This window comes from Amphiura filiformis, chromosome 7 (assembly GCF_039555335.1).
Source record: "Amphiura filiformis chromosome 7, Afil_fr2py, whole genome shotgun sequence".
Classification (NCBI taxonomy): Eukaryota; Metazoa; Echinodermata; class Ophiuroidea; order Amphilepidida; family Amphiuridae; genus Amphiura; species Amphiura filiformis.
Genome location: NC_092634.1, coordinates 39079357 through 39105932, shown reverse-complemented (window position 1 = coordinate 39105932; position 26576 = coordinate 39079357). Strand labels below are relative to the sequence as shown.

The 26576-nt window shown below is 35.7% G+C and overlaps 3 protein-coding genes across 3 annotated transcripts; 2 read left to right on the top strand and 1 right to left on the bottom strand.

The window, feature by feature from the left end:
* The first annotated feature begins 650 nt into the window (after positions 1 to 650).
* LOC140157145 (large ribosomal subunit protein mL51-like) lies at positions 651 to 10731 on the top strand. Its single transcript, XM_072180227.1, has 2 exons — positions 651 to 837; positions 6637 to 10731. Exons 1-2 carry the CDS (start codon positions 753 to 755, stop codon positions 7020 to 7022), a joined length of 471 nt encoding a protein of 156 aa, XP_072036328.1. The 5' UTR covers positions 651 to 752; the 3' UTR covers positions 7023 to 10731.
* A 3200-nt stretch (positions 10732 to 13931) lies between these two features.
* LOC140157843 (cytochrome c oxidase copper chaperone-like) lies at positions 13932 to 19448 on the bottom strand. Its single transcript, XM_072181091.1, has 3 exons — positions 19200 to 19448; positions 16526 to 16651; positions 13932 to 15446 (listed from the first exon to the last, which is right to left on the bottom strand). The coding sequence occupies exons 1-2, from the start codon at positions 19301 to 19303 to the stop codon at positions 16567 to 16569; spliced, it is 189 nt and encodes a 62-aa protein (XP_072037192.1). The 5' UTR covers positions 19304 to 19448; the 3' UTR covers positions 13932 to 15446; positions 16526 to 16566.
* Positions 19449 to 19531: 83 nt separating this feature from the next.
* LOC140157144 (transcription initiation factor TFIID subunit 13-like) lies at positions 19532 to 26546 on the top strand. Its single transcript, XM_072180226.1, has 4 exons — positions 19532 to 19725; positions 23036 to 23126; positions 25118 to 25215; positions 26382 to 26546. Exons 1-4 carry the CDS (start codon positions 19666 to 19668, stop codon positions 26544 to 26546), a joined length of 414 nt encoding a protein of 137 aa, XP_072036327.1. The 5' UTR covers positions 19532 to 19665.
* Positions 26547 to 26576: the final 30 nt, after the last annotated feature.

Genomic DNA, 26576 nt, shown 5'->3' with positions numbered 1-26576 from the left:
AAATTTGCATTTTTGGTAAAAAAGGGGAAAAAACCTGGGGGTACTCAAGTTTGGTTTTGGTAGGAATTTGAAAGTGGACCCATAAATATACAAATTTTTCAAGAAATTTGGACTCATTGATATACCAAAAGTAAAATTTTCGGCCGAATTTAACCCAAATTGTGTTAGTTTTTACAAATGTTCCCAAAATGTTGAAAATTTTGGTTAGATTAAGGAAAAATCGGGCTATTTTCCGAAAAAATTGAGAAAATTTTGAAAAAAAGGACCCATTCATATACCAATACCAAAAGGCTGAAAATGCTACCCATGTTTGCGTGCACGTCCCGTATGGTCATTTGTACTGAGTACCCCCGGAAAAAACCCGGAAAAAGCTGCCTTTTTCAACCCACGTCACTTTTCAGAATTGCCAGATAAGAAAGATAAGACTCTTTAGGGTTAATTTTAACCCTGCTGGCACCTTTGTCCAAAACTTATTGCACGAAAACCTTAAATAACGAACAAACTTTAGAACAGATAGACCAATGTGGCCTCTCAACTAAATTAACACAGCCCCTTGTCTTATTGCATGAGTGAGACGACAAAGATAGCAACACTGTTTTATGACGTCACTTTATACATATTTATGATATGGACAAAATTAGGGATATAAATCCTCTTGCGGTGCTTCTATAGAAAAACGGAATTCAAATTGAATGGTAGCCTCCTGGCGAAGGCAAAAGTGAAAGAAATTTGGGAAATTGAACTCTGAAACTATGACAAGTATATATAAATCAGTGTGCACCTTTTCGAGGTGGATGATCTTTAACCCCTCTGTGTTGAGTAAAAGATTTTTCCATGGTAAGTAATTTACGATGTGCATGTGTGTAAACTGTATATGGGCAATTCCATGGTAACTCGTGCTACACTTTTGGGTGTCCTTTACATAATTTGTGCTCCAGCTTTTAAACTTATTTGATTGGAATCTTTATTTTTTTTTTTTTTTTACCCAACATTCAAGGCTAGATCCTCATAGTATTGCTAATTCAGGATATCAACTTTTGTACGTATGGGACAGCTGTAAAAATCGGTAACTCGTGCTACGAGCTGTGACATGCTTAAAAATCACTCATTTTTATTTTGATGGTGTTCTAAAACAAAAAACACTAAAGTCTTATTGATTATATGAGAAGTAATTGCTATGATAAGGTTTGTTTTGGTATACATTAAAAAGTTGTGCCCCTCATAGTTTTACATTGACTGGCAAAAACATGGTAACTCGTACTACGGTAACTCGTGCTACAGTTTGTCCGGCCATATATAAAATGGTATTGTTCATCTAAATGTCAAATTTTTTTTATAACAATTCCTCAACAACTGGTGTAATGATCAAATAACTCAATCTATGTACAAATAACCCCCCAAATAACCCATCTATGTACAAATAACACTATTCAGTGTATGTATCAGCATTCAGCATACAATGTACAATGTACCACACACATTACCAGCGTTCGAAATTTTGGTTGTCCGGTTGCCCGGGACAACTAAAAAAGTCGCCGGACAACCAAAAATACTGATTCGGTTGTCCGCCGGACAACCATAAATCTAGCCAAAAGTCACATTTGTAGGCCTACAGACAACCAAAAACTTAGACGGACAACCAGAAATTGTAATCTGGTTGTCCGTGGGACAACCATTTATTTTTCCTAAATTCGAACACTGCACATTACATACATGTACATACATCCCAGCATTACATACATATGTACTTTCAAGTAAAATGCCTTGCTTCATCCTGTTTGGCTATTTCATCATACTAGGGCTTAAATTTAAATAGTTAACTTGAACAATCAACAATTGATAAAACTTTTATTTCCAGGTTATTTGACCCTAAATTCGCTCACAAAACTTGTAATGTTCATGGTTATTTACAATGATCGGCTAGAGTTTTTTTAAATTGCTTTCTGAGGTATAGAATGTTTGGTCATCTTTTGGTTGAGACAATTTCCTGTGATTTCTTGCTTGGTGCATTACTGAAATACAATATGCCTGATATCAATCACTTCACCTGGAAAATGAGCATCATTACACTCAACAACAAACCAATTTCCTACACAAATCTCAGAACTATACAAATCTCAGTATCAACAATGTCACTGTGGCTGTTAATCTCAGGATTTCCAGTACCTGTATTAATTGATTGGTTCTTAGGCTAGAGATCCTAGGGGGGGGACTAACATTTTGGTTGCATCATTTTGACCAGACCTGTATTAATTAGTGGGATATAAACTATACATGTAGCATGTTTTTTAGAGAGACTGTACAAAGTAAAGTCTTAAAAAGGACTTTATTGGTGTGTGCAAAAATTTGGTATTTACACTATTTTTGCACATGCTTGGGGTGGAAACTGGCTCCTTGAATCTTTTCTCTATCTTTGCCTTCCATATTTTTACTTTCATTTTCCTGTTAGCAGGAGGGCACTTTTCTCTTTAATTTTTGGCCCCACACATATGTGTGCTTGCCTGGTTGTTTGTTTGTTTCTTTCTTTGTTTTGCTATCCGGGGGAAGTAAATTCACTAATCCACTAGTGTGCAGCTCCAACACGGTAACTACAAACTTGGTACCGGTATGGTGATAGGATAATGGTGGCTTGATGTGCTGTGTAGTTTTTGTTATGTTATTTGCATACATGTATTTATGAATATTAATGAGCTTATTTGCAAATTTTGCCTACATTTTCATTAATCCACTCTCCAGCATAATCGCAATAACCAATCAACTTCAAACTCGGTTTGGTTGGATATGGTGGCCTGATGTGCTGTATAATTTTGTGTCATGTTATTTGCATATTTATGAATATTAATGAGCTTATTTGCATATTCAATATTATTTTTTATTTACAAACCTTTGTTAATGTTATTTACACACTTGTGTGTGTGGGGGTGGGGTGTGTGTGGGGGGCACCTTAATTACGAACTGCATTAATTCTACTTTGTCATGGGGTAGTCTGCCCCCTTACCCCCCCCCCCCCCCCACCAACCCACTGGCTACACTGATGCTAGAAAGCTGTTACCATGGTCACATATAAATGCATATTCATGTAGTTGGGAGATCCTCTATTGCTGCCAAGTGGTAATTGCATTACCTTTGCTGGTACAGGGGGAAGTGGGCTATGGTAACTCGTGCTACATCGGTAACTCGTGCTACTGGTAACTCGTGCTACAGTTTTTAATGGGTCATTATTATGTGATGGATAGTGTTTTGTATATTAATTTCCTATTTTTACTCAAGGCACTACTAGTAGAAGGAAAATAATAAGTGGCATCAATTAAATTGCCAACATTTTGTAAATAAAAAAAAAAATGCATCTTTCGGTAACTCGTGCTACATCATATTTAGTGCTATGAAAACACAATGAAAGAAAAAAAATTGTCGGGGACTATTCAAAATGTGATGGATATTTCTTGAAGACCATATTTCATAGATATAAAATGTATCAAATTAAAAAGAAAAGTGCCCCTGTGTAATAAAATAGGCCCATTTGGAAAATATCTAAGTTGAACAGGATTTTTCACTAAAAATACACTCTCCTAAAAAATTATTTTTTTAAACAAAATGTTAGAAAATACCGAAAAAAAGTTTAGAACTTGAACATTACATCTGTTTGGAATAATATGAAAGTTAAAAAAAAATACATAGAGGCAATTTTATTTTTTTGAGTCATGTCCACTTTTGCTTGGAATTGCCCATATATGCAAACTGCCACTGAGTGGAACCTACTGACAGAATCTCTTATATCAATAGAAGATCCAAAAGCCTTCAAACATGCAAAAGCCAGCTGAAACAGCACTTCATCTAACACACTTAAATAGCACACACACACATTCGGGTTCGTCTTTCCCTAGTGCCGTACTATTACGCTGACTTTCGTATTCGGCTAGACTGCCTAACTGGCCTGTATCTCGTTTCGGCCAAAGTACGTCTGTAATACATACCTGTTTTTAATGACTTTGCAACAATGTTTCTATTGTCAGCAATAACAGCTTGCATTCACACTTTTGAGTTTATATGGTGAATTTTCGTACACATCATAAATAAGTGAAATCAGAATATCCTGAAAGGAATTTAGGTAACGAATTCAACGACACTGACCTCGCAACAGCTAATGTTTTCATGTAAACATGGCGTCATTAGACATTTTTAGCCTACGTTTCGTATCCTACTATCGGATCGTTGAAACAACGAAACCTCAATCCCCGCCTCATTCACTCACCTTCCTACACCACCAGTTGAAATAAAACTCGAAACATCCTGTGTTATTCCTCAAAACTACATGCACCTTCATTAATAAAAAATTGGAAATCCTAGTAGAAATCCGTTATCGAAAATTGTTTGATATAAAACGTCACCAAAAGTAATTTTTCTGAAGAGTAGATACCGCGTGTCAAAATGGCGCCGCAGTCGCATCCCCCAGCTTTGTATCGTGTACCCAGGTCACGCTATGTCTCACGTGACGAACAGTCAAGGTCAGAGAACAGCGCAACCTGTCTGCTGTCATGACGTAATATAATGGCTCCGCCCAATGAACGGCGCTGTCAATCATCCTTACTGCCTTTGTCGAACAGACTTTTACGCAGGTAAGAGCTCACGCTGTCCTCACTTTTAGGATCGACGAAGCGCCAGGCCGACACAATCTGGTTGTGTAGGAGACTATCATCGTGATGCCCACGTTGGAACCATTGGATTACGGAAGAAATATTCATACCAGGACTGAAGCAAATGTGGCCATTTCTATGTTTGTACGGGCAAGTACCGGACATTTTTCAACACGGAGCTAGCGGAAAATACTGCAAATTGGCCCAAGGTAAGCAAAGGGTTGGGGATCGCATTTTTAACTTTGACTAAACTGTTTCGGAGTTAAGGCACGCTAAAAGTAGACCATTTGGGGCTGTATTTGGTGTACATGTGACGTTTTGAAAAGAGTAAAAACGACCACTTATTCGCTATTGCTGAAGTATACCCGCCGAATCATGTACCAATACACAAGGTATTGGTACATGAGATCAGGTATAGTATTCGGCGAGGAGGACGATTTCGACCTCCTGGTTTGTTTACAACAAACAGAGAGGTAGACAAAAGACCGTTCCGCTTGTCCAAACACTCAAGTATCAGAAGGATGGTCCACAATAGCGTGATTCACCTAACATGAATAGGGATTAAAAAGCTGTCACGTAGAACCATGTGCTTCTATTGTCCAATTTGCCATCAAGATTTCATATATGGAAACAGTTCAGACCCAGTACACGATCATGTCAGAAATTAATATTTTGTTCTGGGTCTGATTATTCGGACTAGTCTTTCCCCCACTAGGGGTGTTGAACGGTATTATCCAGATCCAAACCTATAGACTAGTTAACACATTTGCTATAGCCAAAATAATAAATTCTCGATCATGAGAGCCAATTTGGGAATGCACAGTTATTTGCGCCAAGCGTACTACGCAAAGACCGGCGCTTACGGCGCAAACACAGCTTTTGAGAATTGGCCAATCACACTGTCGTTGCAGGTCGCGCGATCGTGTTATTCTATGAAAAATACGCCGACGCAGAAGGTACATCCTCTCATGATCGAGAATTTATTATTTTGGCTATAGTCAGCCAAATTTGCCTTAACACAATACATTATTTACATTATTTACATAGAAATTTAAAAGAACAGGTAGATCAAGGAAATCTACATAAATATGTTGTCTATACTTCACTTGCCCCAAATATATGATTTTTTTATGGTGATGAGACACTCGCACATGGAATTTTAGAGGGATTTTGATAGCAGTTCCACATCGAAAAGCTGCTATCATCATGAGACTAAGATCTAGAAACACCACCGAAATGCCGTTTTGTTAGCTGAATCTTTTTGATGAAAGTCAATCTTTGACAAGATATAACTTTGCTACGGAAAGTGCTATGACAAAAAGGTTTTCAGTTTTGGCTTTCTTTACTCAAGGGCTTTAATTTGATATATAAAATGATGCAGTTTGATGGCAAATTTAAATTTGAATTCACCTGGCATACATGTACAGAAACTGCATGCATACATACATACATGTACCTTGTTACCTCGTTGAAACTTCCTCCTAAGTACATCCACACGGGAGTATCACTGGAGGTTGACTTGAGTGCTGGCTGGGTCTGTCTAGTCAAAAAATAAGTTGGGGCTTCTGGCTGGTCAAACTTTTACTGTCGTCATTATCGTCGGGTACAGGCACCACAGGGAACCTGTTCCAAATTTCAATTGCCTCCGCAAAAAAAAGACTGCTTCATGATGTCAGTGTAAGGAGTCTCATGTACATGTAAAACTGGTTTTCATGCCCCCTTCTGCTCCTGCTTGGTTTTGGCTTGAAGTATTTTGACCCATCTATAGCTAACCGGTTCATGATGATCTTCTGAAGGGTTCTTGTTCATGATTTTATTGCATCAATTTATCATTGACATTATGTGTAAGTTGTAACAAAGCTAATGTAAATATGATGTTGAATATTTCTGCTGAAAATGCTCTCAATTTAAGTCTAAAGAGAAAGAAAGTTAAGACTCTGCTTACTGCACAAACTAGTTTTTATAATACAAAGAAATCTTTATTTCCATCTTCTTCCTTCAGGTTCTCCGACACTCTGCAAGACAGTAAGTGAAGGCATAGAGCGCCCGTCCACGGAATCAAAAATCAGATGGGATAGAATGCCTGTTCCAAAGAAACCACAGCCTGATAGATGGACTCCAAAGAGAGCTCTGTATGGTGAAAATGACTACAAGGACCTACTTGGTGACGGCAACTACCAATTAAAGAAAAATGTGAAAACTGGACCATTTTGGTTACGAGGATGGAGTGGCAACGAGTTCCAGAGATTGATCAGGAAGAGAAAGTTAATGGGACGTGATTTAGGACCGAAAGCTTCAAAAGATCTGAACAAGAGGATCAAATATTTGTACAAGAAGTTAAATAGAAATCTCGGGAAAGGCTACTACAGAAGCGCTATGAAAGATTGATTCATTGAGCATGATCCTGTGATGACTATGGCATTTGTATGGTGCATATTGAATTGACGAGTCCTACACTTTTATTACCTATGGATTTCCTGCACTTGCACAAGTTTATGCAGAACTGGCTTCAAACTTAAAAAACTATGCTTCATTTTGGAGAGATTATTGAGATTGTTCTTGTGCAAAGGAGTTGAGAAAACATAAAATTTATAATCACTGAATTGCAAAATCAGTGTGATCAAATAGAGCGAAATGTATGTACAGTACATACATCATATTAAAAGTTCAGATACAAAAAGCAATGATTTCTTGATTTGCTATGTAGGCAGACATAGAGAACATATGACTCTGCAGTTTGAATTTTTTTAAAGTGGGTGTCAATAAAAAGCGAACATCAGGACAGATGTTGGTGGTCTTAACGCAAAAAGTTAAAAAATGGTGTATTATTGCCTTTTGCATCTGAACCCTTCATATAGTGTTACAATAATGCAGATTTGAACTGGTTATTTACCCCCCGCCCCCAAAAAAGAAATATTGTGCAACATTCAGAGCTACATGAATATCAGGGGTCGATTTAATTTAGAAAATAAAATTTACATGCACAATTCTGAATAACACAAAATTTTGCTAGCACAGGCAAAATTCTACATAGATGCAAAGCCAAAGTTACCTGCATTTGTGCATGTAAAACCCCTCTAAATCGAGCCCTGGTGAATATTGAAAATATGAATCTCAAATTTTTTATTAAATTTTTCCATTGAATCACAGCTGTTCAATATTAGAAACATGAAATATAAAAGAAATGTTTTAATATTTGTCACATAAAATCAGTATTCTACATGCAACATCAATGTGTTATATATAGCACAAAAAATTATGTATATGAACACATGTTAATAATACATAGGCTATGGCTATGATATATATAGGAAGCCATTGAATAGAGATTGTACCTTCTTGTGCATAGGAGTTGAGAAAACATCAAATTTATAATCATTGAATTGCAAAATCAGTGCGATCAAATAGAGCGAAATGTATACAGTACATACATCATATTAAAAGTTCAGATACAAAAAGCAATGATTTCTTGATTTGCTATGTAGCCAGACATAGAGAACATAAACTGAGCTCAAAAAGAAACTTATAATTTTTCACATGGTCATATCTTGAAATCCTGTCCATCAAATTGAACCAAAATTACACACAGATTTACTTCAATACTCTACTCTTAACACATGTCAGTAACCAAGCAGTTATCCAACTGACACAACAGCAAAATGCACTGACATTGGACAGCTTCCTGGACCACATTCACAGCCCAGCCCTGTTTTATGAAAAAAGTGTATGAAAAGCAGAAAGCAGCACCATTTTATCATCTGTGCAAGGATCTTATGTGCATTCTCACAGATTTTTTGTCCTGGGTGCCAAATGTTGGGCTGTGAAAGTGAAGGAAGTCCAGGAAGCTGTCCCACGACAGTGCATTTTGCTGTTGTGTCAGTTGGACAACTGCTTGGTTACTGACATGTGTTTTGAGTAGAGTATTAAAGTAATCCTGTGTGTAATTTTGGTTCATTTTGATTGACAGGATTTTAAGATATGACCTTGTGATTCACAAGTTGTAAAAAAATATAAGTTTCTTTTTGAGCTCAGTTATATATGACTCTTCAGTTTTTGATCATTATTTTAAAAATATACATTGAATTTTTAAATTGGGTGTCAATTAAAAGTGAACATCAGAGCAGATGTTGGTAGTCTTAACACAAAAAGTTAAACAATGGTGTATATATTGCCTTTGCCATTAACCCTTCATATATAGTATAAATAATGGAGATTTGAACTGGTTATTTACCGCCCCCAAAAAAGAAATATTGTGAAACATTCAGGGCTACATGAATATCAGGGGTCGATTTCGAAAATAAAATTTACATGCACAACTCTGAATGACACAACATTTTGCATGCACAGGCAAAATTCTACATGCAGAGCCAAAGTTACTTGTGCATGTAAAACCCCTCTAAATCGAGTCCTGGTGAATATTGAAGATATGAAACAGTTTGTGTGAATGGGATGAGCAAATTTTTTTTGTATTAAACTATTAGTACAGCTGTTCACTATAGAAATATGAACATATAGAAATTGATAAGGAATTTTCAATATTTGTCATATAAAATGAAAATCAATATTCTACATGCAGCATCAATGTGTGAGGTGTCATTTATAGCAAAAAAAATGCATTTCTTTAAATTGGTGAAGAAATCTGTTTTGTGTGCATATGAAAGTAGGTGTCAAAGATAGGGCCAATGGAAATTAATCAATAGTTTCCTCCAATTTTCCACCCCATCAAATCTAAATGTACATGTTTGCCAAAATGTTCATTACTTGTAGTTTGAATGACATGCACTTTTTCTTCTTTTTTTTTGAGTATCTGTACCAAAATCCTTCTGACCCATCTGGAATTTTTTGCAACAGTTGACAGAGGTAGTGTATGTGTAGGCCTAATAATGAAATAGAATAACATACCCTCATCATTGGATCATTTGGAGAGGATCTAGGAACTGATGTTTATATAAAAGTCTTGATGATTCCGGATTTGCAGTAAAGAACAATTTCCCCAAATTTCTAACAGCGGTGAGATAATTAAAGCATGTTTAAAAGCCAATAATACATGTATCACTTTGCACTGATGCAATATGAAGTTTTACCTAATAATGAATTGAATACCTGAGTGGAAGAAGGGCCCAACTCCATCAAAACTGTTTTTGAGATATTAAGAAAAAACTTAATATTTGGAAAAGTTTTATAGACAGAACGTTTTTATCTTCAGGGGACCTTTAATACATGAACATACAATAGTACATACATTAAGTAATTATATTTGATGTTTCCATGGCAGCGGTACAGGTCTTAATACGAGTTGGAGTTGGGCCCTTCTTCCACTAATATACTGCAAGTGCCAGTTCTGTGTTATAAATAGCTACAGAAATTACGTAATCACCATTAATTACACAAGTAGAACTCATGTAATACGTTAGCAAGAAAATTTATTGTAGTGAAAAAGCAGATTTCATGGATGAACAAAATTCCTCTTTAACCCTATATTTGTGGAAGAAGGGCCCAACTCCATGGAGTTGGGCCTTTCTTCCATGAAAACCATTATTAAGTGTACGTGAAAGACTATTTAGAGAGTGGATTTTGGCTCATCTTTCACACACAAGGAAGATCAGTCTTCTGGCAATAAAATGCTGGGTCTAACTCATTTTTGTAAAAAATTGGAGTTGGGCCCTTCTTCCACTCAGGTATTCAATTATGGTGTTCAGTTGGAAACCAATACAGAGAAGATATCTTACCCTTCCCAGAATCCTTGGCAACATGATAGTATCATGATGATACATCACCTCAATTCATCAAATGACACTCCCATTACAGGTTCCCTCTGTTTTCATTTTGAGACTGGCTAAATATGGATCGATAGTCAAGAAATAAACATTTTGCAAGATCTGAATAAATTATGTTCTGTTCACTGCAGTGATACATCTAACATCTTGTCACTATCGACCCATGTTGCATCGAGTAGTATCAAAGTCCGTACAGGTACAGACAATTGAAATGGGAGAATTGCATTATGGGAACATTTTACTAAGGAGTAAAGTGGAAGTCTTATAGTCAGAATGGAAACACTAATATTATGATGAAATTGAACTGGCATTTCATTATTTTAAAGCAAATATGGCTGGCTTACTTCAATGCTCACTGAACAAATAAACAGTCAAAAATACAAAAACTTAACTTTGTGTCCATTTTTTGTACTGAGAAAAGCAAGCAACTTGATTTAATAAGTCTGCAAAGAACAGTTGTGTCAGCTGGGGTCCAATCTCGGGGATTGAGTTTAAGCGCGAAAGTGTAATCAGCTAATAGTACACCTTTATCACCTGTCCGAGTGCAATTTACAGCACACCTCAATTAAATTCCTAAGCTTCTTACCGAGTGCACTTTAATAGCACACCTGACAGCCTGTCTTAACATTTCCAGAAGTGCGATTTGTAGCATGCCTGTTATTTTCAAATCTCAATCCCTGCAATCTTGGGCTTTTCCCCAGTCAAAATAACAGTCTTTGCCGTTTGAGGAGAGTAAAGCTGAGGAGACCTTTTTATTGCTCGCCTGTCTTCGGTGTAACAGATAACCACATATGCTCTCCTGTAGCACCCGAGGAGAGCAATTAAAAGCTCCCCTGCAAATTTCAAACGGCAAAGCCTGAAATAATAATTTCTTTTGGCAATATTTTGGGTCCCCTCCAAAATTCATTTGCCTTTTGCCATGTTCCCCCCATAATAAAATTGTGGAGTGGCACTGCCACTGGTAAGGGCATGCAATAATTATGAGCCCTGGGAGGGTAAAATGGGGGGCACAGATTTTCTGGTATGCCAAGAGGGGGGTGCAAGCAATTTCTGGCAGGTCGAGGGGGGATCAATTTTGGCTCCAATATAACACAAGTCGAGGGTTGACAAACAGAAGGCCATAACTCACTTTTGGGGGCCATTTTGAGATTTTGGTACCAAAATAATCTGTAATACATTGTACCCACAGATTCTTAAAAAGCCTTAACTCAATTCAACTTCCTATTGCATCTATAGCACAATAACACTTGGTCACATCTCAATGCAAAATATTTCTCAAAAAGGCACTTTTTGAGTTAAGGCCTTCTGTTTGTCAACCCTCAAAGTATGTTATTTGTGTGGAAAAACATTTTGTCTTTCTATTTCCTCAAAACTAATGATCTTAGTTTTAATGTATAATTTCATCATAATACAACATAAAAACTATGATCTTAGTTTTAATGTATAATTTCATCATAATACAACATGCCTTGCAAGACAAAATAAGAAGTTATGACGCAATACATTTACAGCAAATATCAGACCAGGGAAGTGGCACACTTCCCTGATCAGACTTGCGAAAGCATTTTGAAGGTGTATGGATTTAATTCCTTGTGTAATATAATCATACAGTTCTTGGCAATATAAATTCATTTGTATTCGTCGGTATAGTGAATACGCCATTCCTTGGTTTGCACACCTTTTAGCAACCCATTGACCTTGTGTTGTGATAATTTTGATTGTGGTTCCGAACACCATGAACCAGTTGACCTGGCAATGATTGAGTTTGATGTCACACTACCACAGCAAAAAAATCACATACAGTTGAGGTACTTGGGGGTAGATTAATACTCCATAAATGCGATGTCGAATATTCCTGCAACAAAACTTGTTATTCAATCTGGTTTAAGGCCCTAACAGTCAATTTTGAGTTTCCCGTCACATAATTTCTGAAAACAAGTGAGGTAACTTTTTCATTATTCATTATTTGTCTGCCTTTCATTATATGACCAACATGCATGTAAAATGTGTTGTTGTTTGCCGCTCACTCACTTGAAGATGGATGTTTACCCCAAATGCGATTCAAAAGTATATTACAAAGAGTCTGCAAGGTTGACAGCAAAATGTATGTTTTGATTTTGATTTTTCCACAAAAAATAAAGGGATATTCATATTGTTTTTGCAAATATAACCAGTTTTTATTGGTATTTTTTGGAAAATCACAATAATGAATTCAAGTGAGGGTCAGAAAATGAAGTGAGGGCGGGTGACGGGAAACTTAAAATCGACTTTCCTTGGCCTAATTCAATTTCAATTTTCATCTAATAAATGTTTCTTGATGAAAAACCAATTGCATTCGATGTTGAATATCCGGTTGATCGATTTTACGTCAACAACCATTCGTTAGAAGTTGAACATGATTGGAAATGGATTGAATAATGAATGCATCTTGCATCGAATATTCGATGTAGAATAACAAAGTATGAATAGGGCCTTAGACCTTGCTACAAAGATGCGAGATGATCAAAATTGTATTCAGTTTAATTTTTCTTTTAATATTCAAACATTTCATATAAATTATTGTTAATATTCAATACAATGTCAATGACATTCAAAACCCCAATTATTATTATAGATTAGTGTATAATTATGTCATCCATCTGTTGGTTTTCCACATGTGACATGATTGTTACTGCATCAATCTAATAATATGGAAGTTTGCTGGCACGAAAGTGCCAAACACTTAGTGGTCTATCCTTCATATGAACATCAGTGGCGGCGCCAGGAAATTTTTTTCGGGGGGGCATTAGGGGGGAAAAGTGAATTTCAGGGGGGGGGGGCAAAATCAACAAAGTTTGCGCAAAATTACCGTAAAAAGTGAAAATTTTCGTAATTTTGGTAGGTAGAATCATAAAATTTTGAAGTTTAAAATATCTCCTTCAAAATGAAATTAAATGAAAGATGACAATTTTCTTTAAAAAATGATGGTTCAACCATGTCTGCAGATTAAATAATTACGAAGTTATGACCAAAAGTATGTGGCCTTTTCATTGCCCAAATTTGCATTGAAAATTGCAATTTTTTGGATCACAAAAAGTTTGTTCACCTCTAATCATGGCTTGCCATTTAGCATGATTCGACATTTTCCCATTGAAACCTGTGCTAAATTATAAACCATTTTAGCTAAAATCCGCTTTACTTTCATGATGTCCAGTTGCTTGTGTGTGGTTTAATAGGCATCTGGGTATACACCCTACATAAAGAGATTTTACAACATTGGATTTCTAAAGAATAAAAATGAATTTTGAATTTCCCCCCATACGCTTACACAGTAAAGTACACTGCCCATTTCTGCTCACATGGCATGCCATGATGATAAATTTTAGTATGCTATAAAGGGCACCCTCTATAGTCAAAGATGTGAATCTATCTAATTTTGGGTTTTTCTGGGGGGGGCAAGAGTTCTGACTGGGGGCATTTGCCCCCCATGCCCCTGTGGCGCCGCCACTGATGAACATACCTGAAATTAGCCTATTGTCAAGACATCATTGAGGTATTCCACATCTTTATTCCATAAGCTGTATAATCCCTGTCTTGATAGTTAACTCTTGAGCAGGGGTAGCGCTAGGTTTTCAAACAAGGGGTCAAAAATGTCGAATTTTTTGGAACCACAGATCCAAAACAATAGAAATAAAGGGTTCAAATGACCCATTAGGAACCTCTAAATGGTAATTTTGTGCACCAAAAGTAAAAAGAATGCGCCCATGACCCCATGGCGCAAGTTAGCGCTACCCTTGCTCTTGAGTATGCTTACATGAAAGTATGTGTCCAAATTGTGAACATGTTGACCATGTTCTTGATAACACTGGACAATGCAACTATGAAGTTTCATGAAGTGCCGGACTAACCAGAGTTTAAATCGCACCACAGTAACATTACTAGAAATGGACAATTTGTATTTTGTTGTGGCTTTAAAGGAGGATGGTCTGATTTTGTCACATGATTTCATCATATGCTCATTCATCTGGGTACGTTTTAGTCCTATCACATGGTCAATGAAAATTACTTAACAAGTTTTCCAGAAAACGTACAGTGGAAGGGTATTCTAAAAGAATTCTTAACTTTTAACATGACCAAAGCAGTGTTATGCACTAATGAGGAGACCTACCCTGCATTTATATTCATTATGGAAACAAAGAAAAAACTTGTTTCAAAAGTCATTCAGTCCCTATGGGCCCATTTCACAAAGATTTACTACTTTTGCAAACACACAGAAAAAAGTAAAATGAATGTCTAGTCTACATGTAGTAGTTAGGACCATCTTTTATGACATGCATGATCATTTTACAGTACAAGAAGTATAGCACAAGTCACTGCAGTATAAAAATACAAAATGTCCATAAGTTGCTAACAGTGCTAGTAAATAATCTGGATAACCCTCAGCAACTGATGCATGACTTTGTTAAAGCCATAATATGCATTGTACAAACTTGTTAAATAAGTGTAAAATGGGTATTGGTGTAAACATCACATGGCTCATGAAAATCGGGTCAAAATTCAGTAAGAAATATCGTACAAATGGCTTCAAAACTATGCATTTCAACCATTGGGGCTGTTATCTCAGGCCTTGTCTTTTGAGGCGAGTGAGAGTGATCACTCGCCATCACTCACCTAAAATGAAGCTGAGGAGAGCTTTTTATCACCTACATTTGGTGTAATAATAATAATACAAGTGATTAAAATCACTCGCCTACAGCTCAGCCTGGCAAGTTTTGAGGAGAGTGATTTGTCACTCGCCAGCAATTTTCAAAAGACAACGCCTGTTATCTACAGGGTTTTATTGCTGTTCAAACATTCCAGTCTTCATCTACATATGTATATTTAAAAAAGCAGTCTTGGCAGTATGGTAGTCCATCTTGGTATTAATCATGGAGAGTAATTAATAATTATTGTAGAATCTCAGAGTGCGATAGCCCTGGAGGAACCAAGACATCTTCAGCTGCTATATCTGCCCACCTGTCACACACACACCCATGGATATAATATTGAGATGATACTGAAAAAGGAAGAAAAACATGGAGGAAAAACAGTAAGTATTATATTTGTCATTTTCATTTTAAGGGGGTACTACACCCTGTGGTAAATTGTGACTATTTTGCATTTTTTTCAAAAATAATAACACACTGGTAACAAAAGTTATGTATATTATTGGGGCAAGGAATCCAATTATTACACTGAAATTTCAGTGACTCAAGACAAGCGGTTCAGTATATATATATGATAGGAAATGAGGTACATCTAAGCGGTACCTTATTTCTTATCATAAATAACAAACCGCTTGTCTTGGGTCACTGAAATTGCAGTGAAGTAATTGGATTCCTTGCCCCTATAATATACATAGCTTTTGTTACGGTACCACTGTGTTATTAATTTTGAGAAAAATGCAAAAATAGACACAAATTTATCGAGGGGTGTAGTACCAAAAAAAAAAAAGGAACATTTGCATGTTTATGAAATATATCATTTTTTGCAGAACTTTAATATCAAAATGACTTTTTTGAAAGGTAAAACTGAAAGTTAATCAAAGTTTAAGTATGGTACCGTATGGTACCTATTAATTTATTCATTATTAAAGGTTCACACATTATGACAACTTCACGCTTTCTGGAAACAATTGTAATTTGCTGGAAATGTTTTATTGATTTATATAGAAGTCAACCACATATGTGACTCCTCGCCACAACTGAGCCCGGATGTCGCCAATCATCATTTTTGAGATATTCAACCAAAATATTCTGCTTGAAATTAGCTTTAAAATGATGTATATCATGTCTATAGTACTAGACATTTAAGTAGTGAAAAATCAATAAAACAGTCAATAAATCCTTTCTTTCCTATTGTTTATTGTTAAGTTCGATGGAGCATATCTCAATAGTGGCACTGGCGACATCCGGGCTCAGTTGTGGCGAGGAGTCACATATGATCCTTGCACTTGGTTCTAGGCGGGGTTCTAGGTCTAAAGACTCTCCAAGTGATATGATGTTAAAACATTCGTCAAATTTTCTAAACATTTCAAAGTCTCCCAAACATAAACATATACATGTAGGTCAATTAGGAATTGGCAATTTCACTTACCAAATGTTATGTACAATAGTCTAATATTGTATAGTTGAGGGTCATATGTTAAAGCCCATGTCCCTCATGCATTGCTTATGTGCTTCAATTAGATCCCCACACTTCTCTTCTCCATTCTCCATGATACTGAAATGAGACATAATTAACAAAATAATTACAAGCTATTTATCATAAAATATGTCATAACAGGTCATGTGTCTTATGGTGGAACCCCAAAATACCTGGTGGCGTTACATTTTTCTCTCCTCTCTCTGATTTAACTTGTTGTCACAAAGCTATTCTTGGCCCAATTGCATCAAGTTTGGGCTCATTATACAGCTTGATTATTCTAATTTTCAAATATGTTTCTCAATTTGGAATTCAAATTTGTTTAATTAGTGAAAAAAATTAAAATGTTAACGATGATAAACCTGGTGGATAAGTGGTAGAGGATAAGTGGTAGAGGAGTATGTACAATCTCTATGGCAAATGCTTTGAAGACATGACATCTATTTGAATTTTAAATTATATCACTGTCAAATTGTGTGATATACATGCAAATCATACCTCAAAAGAAAGCTTGTTCATTCATTATTCATATTCAGGTATTAATTTTATCTAATTGTGTTTACAAATATTCGCTGAGAACCGCAAGTCACAAGAACCGCAATTTGTTCCTATTCACTTACACACAAATGCCAACATTTTCAGTCACAACATGTGTTTTGGCTTTCAATTGTTGTATCTTGAGAACTATACACCCTAAGATAGGAAAAGTATACATTTTTGGAAAGCTTTTTACCCCAGTAATCTAAATATGCAGTTAAAATAAATGTAGGATACACTCTAAAGAAAATGTTTTTGAGAATGTAATCAACATTTGGTGCATGAAGTTACGTATATTTTTGCACCCTGTATCACCACTTTGGTCAATCATAACATAGCAAAAGTATACATTTTATTAAAGCTCATAGTGTGGCCTGTCACAAAATTAAGATTTCATTTGAGGTATTCCATGTCAGTAGCAAATGCAATAAATTATAAATTTTCTAGCAAAATTAAAATTTTTCATGATATCACCCTATATATTTTCTTACACACCCTGTATACCAACTTCAATTTTGCATAGTTGGATTCCTTGGAACATAAGCTTTCCAAAAATGTATAGTTTGGCTAGTGTGAGATGTATAGTTTTAGATATAATCAATTTTAAGTGAAAAGGAAGACAAATGATCAAAATTAGTGCTTGTAACGCAAATGTGCCCCACCATATGACACACGACCAACAAACAAACAGATAAGGTCATCACATTTAAACTAGATACACAATTGTACACTCAATTGCTAATAACATTACTAATTATATTAATAAGGTGAGTCAAGAGTGGTGCCCGAGCTAAGTAAAGCCCACACTCACTCATACATGTACATTATGTATAGGCAGTGTTCAAAATATGCACAAGTTTTAATCCTCTTCTTGTCCAAAAATCATTGAGCTACATGTATACCGGTACTTTATCCCCTGGCACCACTATATTTTACCTTCAAAATCATGCTTTATAAAATACTGGTATATAACTTGACATTAAATTTTGACTTTGACTTCATGTTTGATTGTAATTTGTATCCTTAAAGCCTTAATGTACGATCTTTTTTCAGAATATACCTTTATTTTTTTTGACATATTTGTAATATACTTACACATGCATGTTCCAACTCATGAACTTAAATGAGCAAACTGTCAAATTCGCCAAGTATTTTACATTCGGTGGCGAATCAAGGTCAGTTTACTTCTACTAGTTCTGGACTTTTATACTTACATTGTAGTTTTACAAATTTGGTCTTAGTTATACACGTCTTGGGTCTTAGTTATACACGTCTTGGGTCTTAGTTTTACAGGTCTTTGGTCCCTTGTTTTTTACAGGTCTCGGCTTCTCAATCAGACTCAGCTCAGCTAGACATGTCCACATTGCTTATTATAGAGGGCGACATTCAATCCAAAAAGTTGTGTCCACAGTAGTTCACAGTCAATGGCTTAACTGTGTAATCCCCATAGGGAAATACAAAAATTTGAAATTTGGACACCAGAAACTTGACGACGCAGTCTAAAAAGTGCTGGTACTTTATCCTTGATACAGAAGTCAGCATGCAGTGAAAGTTAGATTTCATAAAATAAAATCGCCTTTGTGTAAAATGGATCATTGTGGTAAAAAATGGTGCATTAAATGCTTTTTAGTACAGTAAGTCAGTGTATGGTCTCAGGTGTAAGGCATTGTCAATGATGGGCGCAGAAAAGTGCAGTTTTTTAAAAACAGATATTTGCCCATAACTTCGCTAATTTTTGACCTACAGACATGGTTGACCCCTCATTTTTTAAGTTAAATAATCACCTTTTTAAACAAAATAATTTCAATGTGAAATATCCTACTTGAAAATTTTGTGAACATGCCTAGCTCAGCCTCGTTTCCAGACAGTCCAGGTTTACATGTATAACTTTATTTAATCTTATAAGTTTTACAGGTCGAGGTCTAGGTCCTACGTGTCCTAAGAATCTACAGTCTACTTAGGTCTTACAGACACCCGATTAGATATGTATTTTATAATAATAGATAAGCTTACAACAAACCGACCATGTGCATGCTACATTGCTGAGTCATGCATGTGACTGTGAGAGTCTGAGTAAAATAATTCTTACCAAGCATCTCGTGCTTTTTTAGTTTCTGGACATGCACAGCAAGGTTTTAACTTTGGCTTCTCCTCTGGCTGCCCATTCTCCACAACTTCTTTTGCATCTGGCATAGTTATTTTGATTGCAAACCCTGTCGGCCAAGAGGAAAAAATGTGTTACATCAGTTTGTTAACTGCAGCGATCATTACACAACACAAGACAAACAAACTCACATGTTTTGCACGTACAGTCAATGCACAGAACATGTACACACACAAATTGATACACGAACAGTACAGCGAGTGTACGTGAATGTTTGACCTTCAACCTTTGATCTTGACCTACCGGAAATAATTTGTCTTCACGTACTCAGCTCAGCTTTGTGTTTTTGTGTTTGGAGAATCAATTTACCAGTTTTAATGCTTTTAATCCCCCAAAATAGATAAGATATCGCTGTACATGTTGCGATGAATACACATTAATCGTTAACAGCATGGCTGAAGGTGTCCCGATGCAAGGAAGTCAGGCGACGTACGTCGACAGTCACAGCGAGGTAAGCTTAGCCTTAAATTAAAATCAAACTACCAGTACCAATGGCAATACCATCATGTAGGTAACCCAGGCAAACCTTAGTTAACACATTTGCTAGTCAGCCAAATTCGCCGACAATGTCAATGCATATTTACATAGAAATTTAAAACAACTGGCCGAAGAAGGAAACGTACATAAATATGTTTTCTATACTTCACTTGACCCAAATATATAATTTTTTATGGTGATAAGTCACTCGCACATGGAATTTTAGAGGGATTTGGATAGCAGTTCCATTAAAAAAAGCTGCTATCATAATGAGACTAAGATCTAAATACACCCCCAAAATGCCGTTTTGGGGAATTTTGCTAGCTGAAACGTTTTGATGAAAGTCAATCTTTGACAAGATGTAACTTTGCTATACGGAAAGTGCTATGAAAAAATGGTTTTCAGTTTTGGCTTTGTTTACTCAAGGGCTTTGATTTGATATATATAAAATGATGCAGTTTGATGGCAAATTTGAATTCACCTAGCATACCTACATCATGTCCTAGACTCGCTTGCCAGTCCTATATACGCCGTACCTATGTATATTAAGGGTTCATACCACTAAATCCGCCTGTGAAGCGGTTTCCGGTAAAAGTTTATCACGACTATTATAGTCCCAACTTTGCATAAAAATTGTGCAAAATCGGTACAATATTAACAATTTTAGTGTTGCAAATCGTGTTTTGCTGGAACTTGTGAATGTGATCTCTACTAATTTGAACAGAAAACGCGAAAATTTGAGTGATGTTTACGATGATGAGCGCATATGAACACACAAGGTATAGTGCTATTTTTCTCAAAAAGTAGACCTAAAATATGGTGTCATTTTCAGATATGGTCGCATGTCATGAGGTGGTCCATTTTGTGTTACATGGTCAAAATGGTCAAAAAAATTATTTTTTAATATGTTATAGATATTGTAAAACTACAACATCTCATACCATTTTTACCTCAAAAATGTTTATCGTTTTTGACGTAATTGCCTAATTAATAACTAATTAGCCCATAGGCCGCAATGTAAATCAAAATTTTCAAATGCGTTTTTCTCAAATTGGACCTTATTCACATAAAATACCCCACAACAAATGTCTGAAGATGGATTTTGTCCAATGTGCTAGGATATGTTCACAACATAGTGATGCATCAGTCTCACCCTTCAAAAAAAATTATGTAATCACGTTCACGATATACAGGGTGCGCCAAAAAAAGTTGATATTTTTTAATTAAATTTTAATTAATCATTCATATTTTCCTAACACTACTTCCTACCATTTTCATAATGTAAAAATTAGTTTCCTTGTGCAATTTCCTTTCAGAAAATACATACATTTATCATGATACAGTGAATATTAAAGGAGATATGGCCGTGCAGTTTTTGCATGTGATTGCATTGACTTCTGTGCATTTAGAGGCAACCTGTGGTACAAAATGTAATGAGAAACTAATATGGAATATGAAATTGATCAATTTTGAAGTCAAGCTTGTTCCTTTGAGTAATTGGCTCTAAAATGAGACATTGAAAAGCTCAATATGACAAGGGGTTATGAAGATACAATAATTTATTCAAACCAACACTATGGAAATCTTACATTTTCCTATGCTATACTCCTGATCCACGTGCTCCTGATCCACGTGCTCCTCCACCCCATCAATTTTCAATTCCAGCTAATGCCATTTATTTAGTTTGACTCACTTTTCAGTATTAGTTTACACAGTTTTAGCCCTGTTCTTTAGATGAGACCCAAAGTAGCTCAATAGGACAAGGGGTTGGTTCAATATGACATTTTTCATTTGCCTACATTCGAAAAATTGTAACACCTCCACCTTTTTTGGGGTACCAACTTGTGACATGCGACCATATGTTATGCAGAATTTTGTTCTGATTAAGATGATATCAAATATATATTTCAAAGTAAGCCTAAAACGTGACCCCTATTTTGCACGTAAAGTCTATGGAAAGCTATTTTGTGGCATGTACCCTTAAGGACTGGCTTACGCCATTTTGGATGTCAATGGGAAATACACACTTAACGATTTGCGCCGGTTAGAAACTTGAAAAAAAATCTTTAAAATTTCATCAATGTATATAAAAGTGGTACCAACCTTATTGTGCTTGCTAATTTAAGACTCGGTTGAAACAATTGAGGATCGAATGCATTTTAGTGTCCAAAAAGGCAAAATTATTGTCAAAGTTCTGCGAAATCGGCACCCTTGCTGAAGGGTTCAGAATTCAAATCGAAGCGAAAATATCCGATCTTTGCGATCAAAAACACAAAATTACAACTTTAAACATACTATTGGCAAAAGACATTATTACCAAACAATATAGAATAGAAAATTTGACATCATTTTCTCAAAATATTGCTCACATTTGCTCACTAGACATCGAAAAAGTACGCAATCCAATTCCCGTTCAAACGCGTGGGAAACTGAAAGTGCATAATCCCCACTAATCATGCTCATGTGCTACATACATGTACAACTTCAATCAAGTTCATCAAGCAACAGACTTTTCTAGTCCTAGTGCATTCTGTGTGGAAACTGCACATGCACCACAACTTAGAACCAATCAAATAAGAGAATTTGCCACCCATTTTACAGTACCCCGTACAGTTAAACCAAAAAGCACCAGCCCACCACATCTAAAAAATTGTAGGTTTTTTTTTCAAAACAACAGTATGAGTATGACAGTAATGAATAATCAAATATCATCATCATGATTTTTATTAGCTTAAAGGAGTATTTGGGGATCCTAGCATCCTCTTTTTAAGTTTTTATGACATATTTCAGTAGATGATTTATACAATGATTTATATGAAATACAATTCTGATGTTCAAGCAGGATAATCATGATAATTAGATGGCACTGGAAACAGAGTCTTAGCCAGAAATCAGAAACCACCCGTCCAAGCAGATACCAAATTTTGACCCTCAAATATAAAACAGCTTGTCTATACCCATGGAAGGGTCACTGGGGTCAAATATGTCCTGATTTGGCCTTTACATGTCACTCTGAATTAGTCTCAAGTTCATACAATGTATAACCATAAAATCATCTGTTTTAGAGCTATCACATCTGTAAAATCCATTAAATCCACCCGTCTAAAATTAGATTAGCCCGTCTTAAAGACGGGTGGACGCATGGCTGGCTAAGACCTTGACTGGAAAACTTAAAAAACACATTTGGCCTGGGTATTTTATATGTTTGCATTGTGCACATCTTGAATAATAATAATTGCAACTTTGCATGTACAATGTAATTATGTTTTCTACTGAATACACAGGAAGAAGATTCCAAACCTGAGGGTGTGGAGAGAGAAAGTACAAGTGAAGCAAGTGGATCCGATGCCAAGAAGCGCATTTTCTCAAAGGAATGTAAGTTGCTTTTTTTCTCCAACACGTTCACAAATTTCTACAATTATAAAATTATGGAGATGGAAATTTTGTGGTATTTTGTGCCCGGTACTCTATACCTGCAAAATAATATTAATGTAAACAAGTTCAGGCCAATTCCACCGTTACGGACGTTACAGATAAATATATGCAACTAGCAACTTTTAAGTGAATAGCACACATGTTTGCTGTTAGGATAACACTTTATTTCTTTTAAATATGCTATTAGTATACACTCTAATGTTCAATATAATGAAGCAATTTTGTTTTGGCTTTCTTAGTTAATTAGCTACAGAAATTAGAAATGAGCGTTACGGACGTTACGCGAAAGTGCCTGCCTTTTGACAGATGGTACATATCCTTAAATCTCCATTCAGTTCTGTGTTTTATTTTTTTCTGTTAACTATATTGAGCAAGCCCTGACTCCATTCTATGCAAACATGAAAAGCAAGTTTGAAATTAATACTCCTGTATTGTCCTACACTGTTGATTAAGTGTTACGGACGTTACATTTTATCTCAAATGTAACGTCCGTAAAATTTTTCATATTGAAAAAAAAACTGTCAAGGTGCTTCCTCAGATTTTTTTCTTTATTATCTTGAAGTAGGTCTGACATCAATCTAAATGTATGGAGGCATAATTAGCAAATTTGAAATAAATGCTCCTGTTTTGAGCAATAATGTTCCAAAATTATGTTACGGACGTTACAAAAGGCACTTTTGGCATGGAATTGGCCTTCAGCTTTCTTTCACATTGAATTCTAGCTTTGTTGTAATTGGATATAGACCACAGGGACCAAGGTTGTCAACTCCTGATCATGCCATCCAACTTTCCAGGAAACTTTTCACGCAAATGGCAAAGCTTGTAAATTTATTAAATAATGTCCTTTGGGTATCAAGTAGAGGGTGGGTTTTTGTACCAGAGTAGCACAATTTTCGAGCAGGACTTGATTTCCTGGGTATTACTACACCCAGGTTTACTACATGTACATGTAACTGGCTTAGGAAAGATACATGACAATTTGCATTTAAGACTGGAAAATGCCCTTGTTTACAAAAGGTGACCTTTATCTTTGTGACCCAATTCGTCAGCTGTATTCCATAGTGGTACTGTATAGTGGGGCACTCTGAATAAAGAAAAGTTGTGAGAAAAACAGGTTTGAAGAAATGCCAATATAAAATTGAGTTGTGTAAATCAGACATTCATTATGTACATGTAGTAAAATACTAGATTTTATATACATGAACCTTGAAATGAAACATTATCACTGGCAAATTGAAAACAATAAGTAAGGTACATAACAATATGTTACAATGTACATCTGAAAACACGCTAATGCAATACCCTTTAATGCCAACCTTACGCCACCTTGTGGCGTGTTATCTCAATGGTGCTGCTTTTCGTCGGCTTCATTCCAGTGGTGTACGTATTGGTCCAATACATCACTATGGAATATACATCACGTAGCGAGGTTTACGCCAATGACATATATTGATTTTCATTTTTGCCAATTTGTTTACTGTTGTAAAATGTATACATGTAATGTATAAAAAGTGGCGTACAACGTATGATTGATACGCTACAATGGAAAACGTAAAATTTTACTTTGTAACAATATGCCAAGTTTTAATTATTATTAATTAGCTAATTAGCCCAATTTTGACTGCTGAGACTTGGCAAATTGAAAGAGAACATTAAAAACATATGTGCCAATTAAAAAAAAATACCAAAATTCACTATACGCCACTATGGAATATTAACGCTGACAAATTGCTTATTAAGAAAGCTTAGATAGGCCTACTGCTTTTTGTCTATAAATGCAATTAGTGCTCAATGTCAACAGATGATAATGACAATGACAATAATGACTAAACCATCTGTGATACTAAACCTTATGGTTTAGTCTAAGTTGAGAAAGTTCGACATTTATGTGTATGTGACTCTAACAGCATGTTTATTTCTTTGCTCTGTAGTGCGATGTATGATGTATGGCTTTGGCGATGATCAGAATCCATACGCAGAATCAGTAGAGTTACTTGAAGACTTGGTGTTGGATTTTATCACCCAAATAGTAAGTTAAAAGTTATTGGAATTTGCCACATCTTGGTGGAGTTTTATAGAGTATTCAATCTATATTTTAAACCTAATCTTAGCCTATGGAAACAAATCATATAAGTGTTCAATTGCTTGCTCACATCTAATGTTCATATTAGCCAAAATTTTCATCATTTTCGATAACATGCACTTTTTCTTTAAAATGATTCTAATTAGAGAAAACTGCAGCAAAAGCTCTCTTATCCTTCTGATGAGACATATTTAGTATACCTTCATCATATTTTTTATTCATTCGGAAAGTCTGATTATTCTTGTTAATACAAATTGTTAAAACAATTCCGCACAATTTATAACTGCTGTCAGATATAATCAAAATTTATAACTGCTGTCAGATATAATCAAAGCAAAAGCCAATACAACAATGGACCGGTGGAATATGACCTAATAATGGATAATGAAAAGCAACCTTTAATATTCTTCTAATCTTAGGTGTCCAACTAGAATGATCCATTTCCATTTATTGTACATGTATTATCTCAAGAACTGTAATTTATTTTAGCATTCTGAAAGAGATCTTGATATATTCAATAATTTATCAAATGATCATTGGTGACACCTGATAAACTTCATAACTATGATAATTACGTTGATTATAAAAAATAATTTGATATACTATAGATGATGAAAATTGGCTATTCTAGTTGAAATCGATAAACCCCCTATGGAAGACATGGTCTTAATCTCCCACACAGGGGATGTAGATTTCAAATGGGAGTCACCCATTCAGGTAACCCTATTTGAAATTCACACTCTCTGTGTGGAAGATTAGGGCCATATTTTCCACAGGGGACATATAGATTTCAACTGGAATAGCCCGAGTTGCTTAATTTTGTAATTTGTGTTTCCCATGCAAAAGGATTATCAAGCAAATCCGAGTCCACTTTAGAGTTAGATGTTAATCAAATCCAAAATCTTTTAAAGGAGTTTGAGCAGGAAAAACCTTCTACATGTATGTGTCATTGGCCTCTGAACATATGAACCTCCTATGTAACCTTTTGGCAGTTTTGTCTTAACTCTTAAACATGTTCAGGGGCCACAACCACACAGGAGGTTTTTCCTGCCCTATGACGGCATGTTTCATACTGCTCTACATAACGCTTTTCAATGTGTGTTTGCTTTCAGACATTAAAAGCCATAGAAATTGGGCGTCCAGGTCGAGTGCAAGTAGAAGACATCATCTTCCTTATACGAAAGGATGCGAGAAAGTACAGCAGAGTTAGAGAATTATTGATGATGAACGAGGAATTAAAGAAAGCAAGGAAAGCTTTCGATGAGGCTATTTATTAGAACCTTTCAGGAAGCTGATTTTTATTGGAC

Excerpts from the sequence above, each read along its gene's own strand:
- LOC140157145 (XM_072180227.1), top strand. The coding sequence starts at position 753 with ATGACAAGTATATATAAATCAGTGTGCACCTTTTCGAGGTGGATGATC. Across the intron at positions 838-6,636 it reads GAGTAAAAGATTTTTCCATG|GTTCTCCGACACTCTGCAAG; the intron begins GTAAGTAATTTA and ends TTCTTCCTTCAG.
- LOC140157843 (XM_072181091.1), bottom strand. The coding sequence starts at position 19,303 with ATGCCAGATGCAAAAGAAGTTGTGGAGAATGGGCAGCCAGAGGAGAAG. Across the intron at positions 16,652-19,199 it reads AAAAAAGCACGAGATGCTTG|TATCATGGAGAATGGAGAAG; the intron begins GTAAGAATTATT and ends GTCTCATTTCAG.
- LOC140157144 (XM_072180226.1), top strand. The coding sequence starts at position 19,666 with ATGGCTGAAGGTGTCCCGATGCAAGGAAGTCAGGCGACGTACGTCGAC. Across the intron at positions 19,726-23,035 it reads ACGTCGACAGTCACAGCGAG|GAAGAAGATTCCAAACCTGA; the intron begins GTAAGCTTAGCC and ends CTGAATACACAG. Across the intron at positions 25,216-26,381 it reads TGGATTTTATCACCCAAATA|ACATTAAAAGCCATAGAAAT; the intron begins GTAAGTTAAAAG and ends GTTTGCTTTCAG.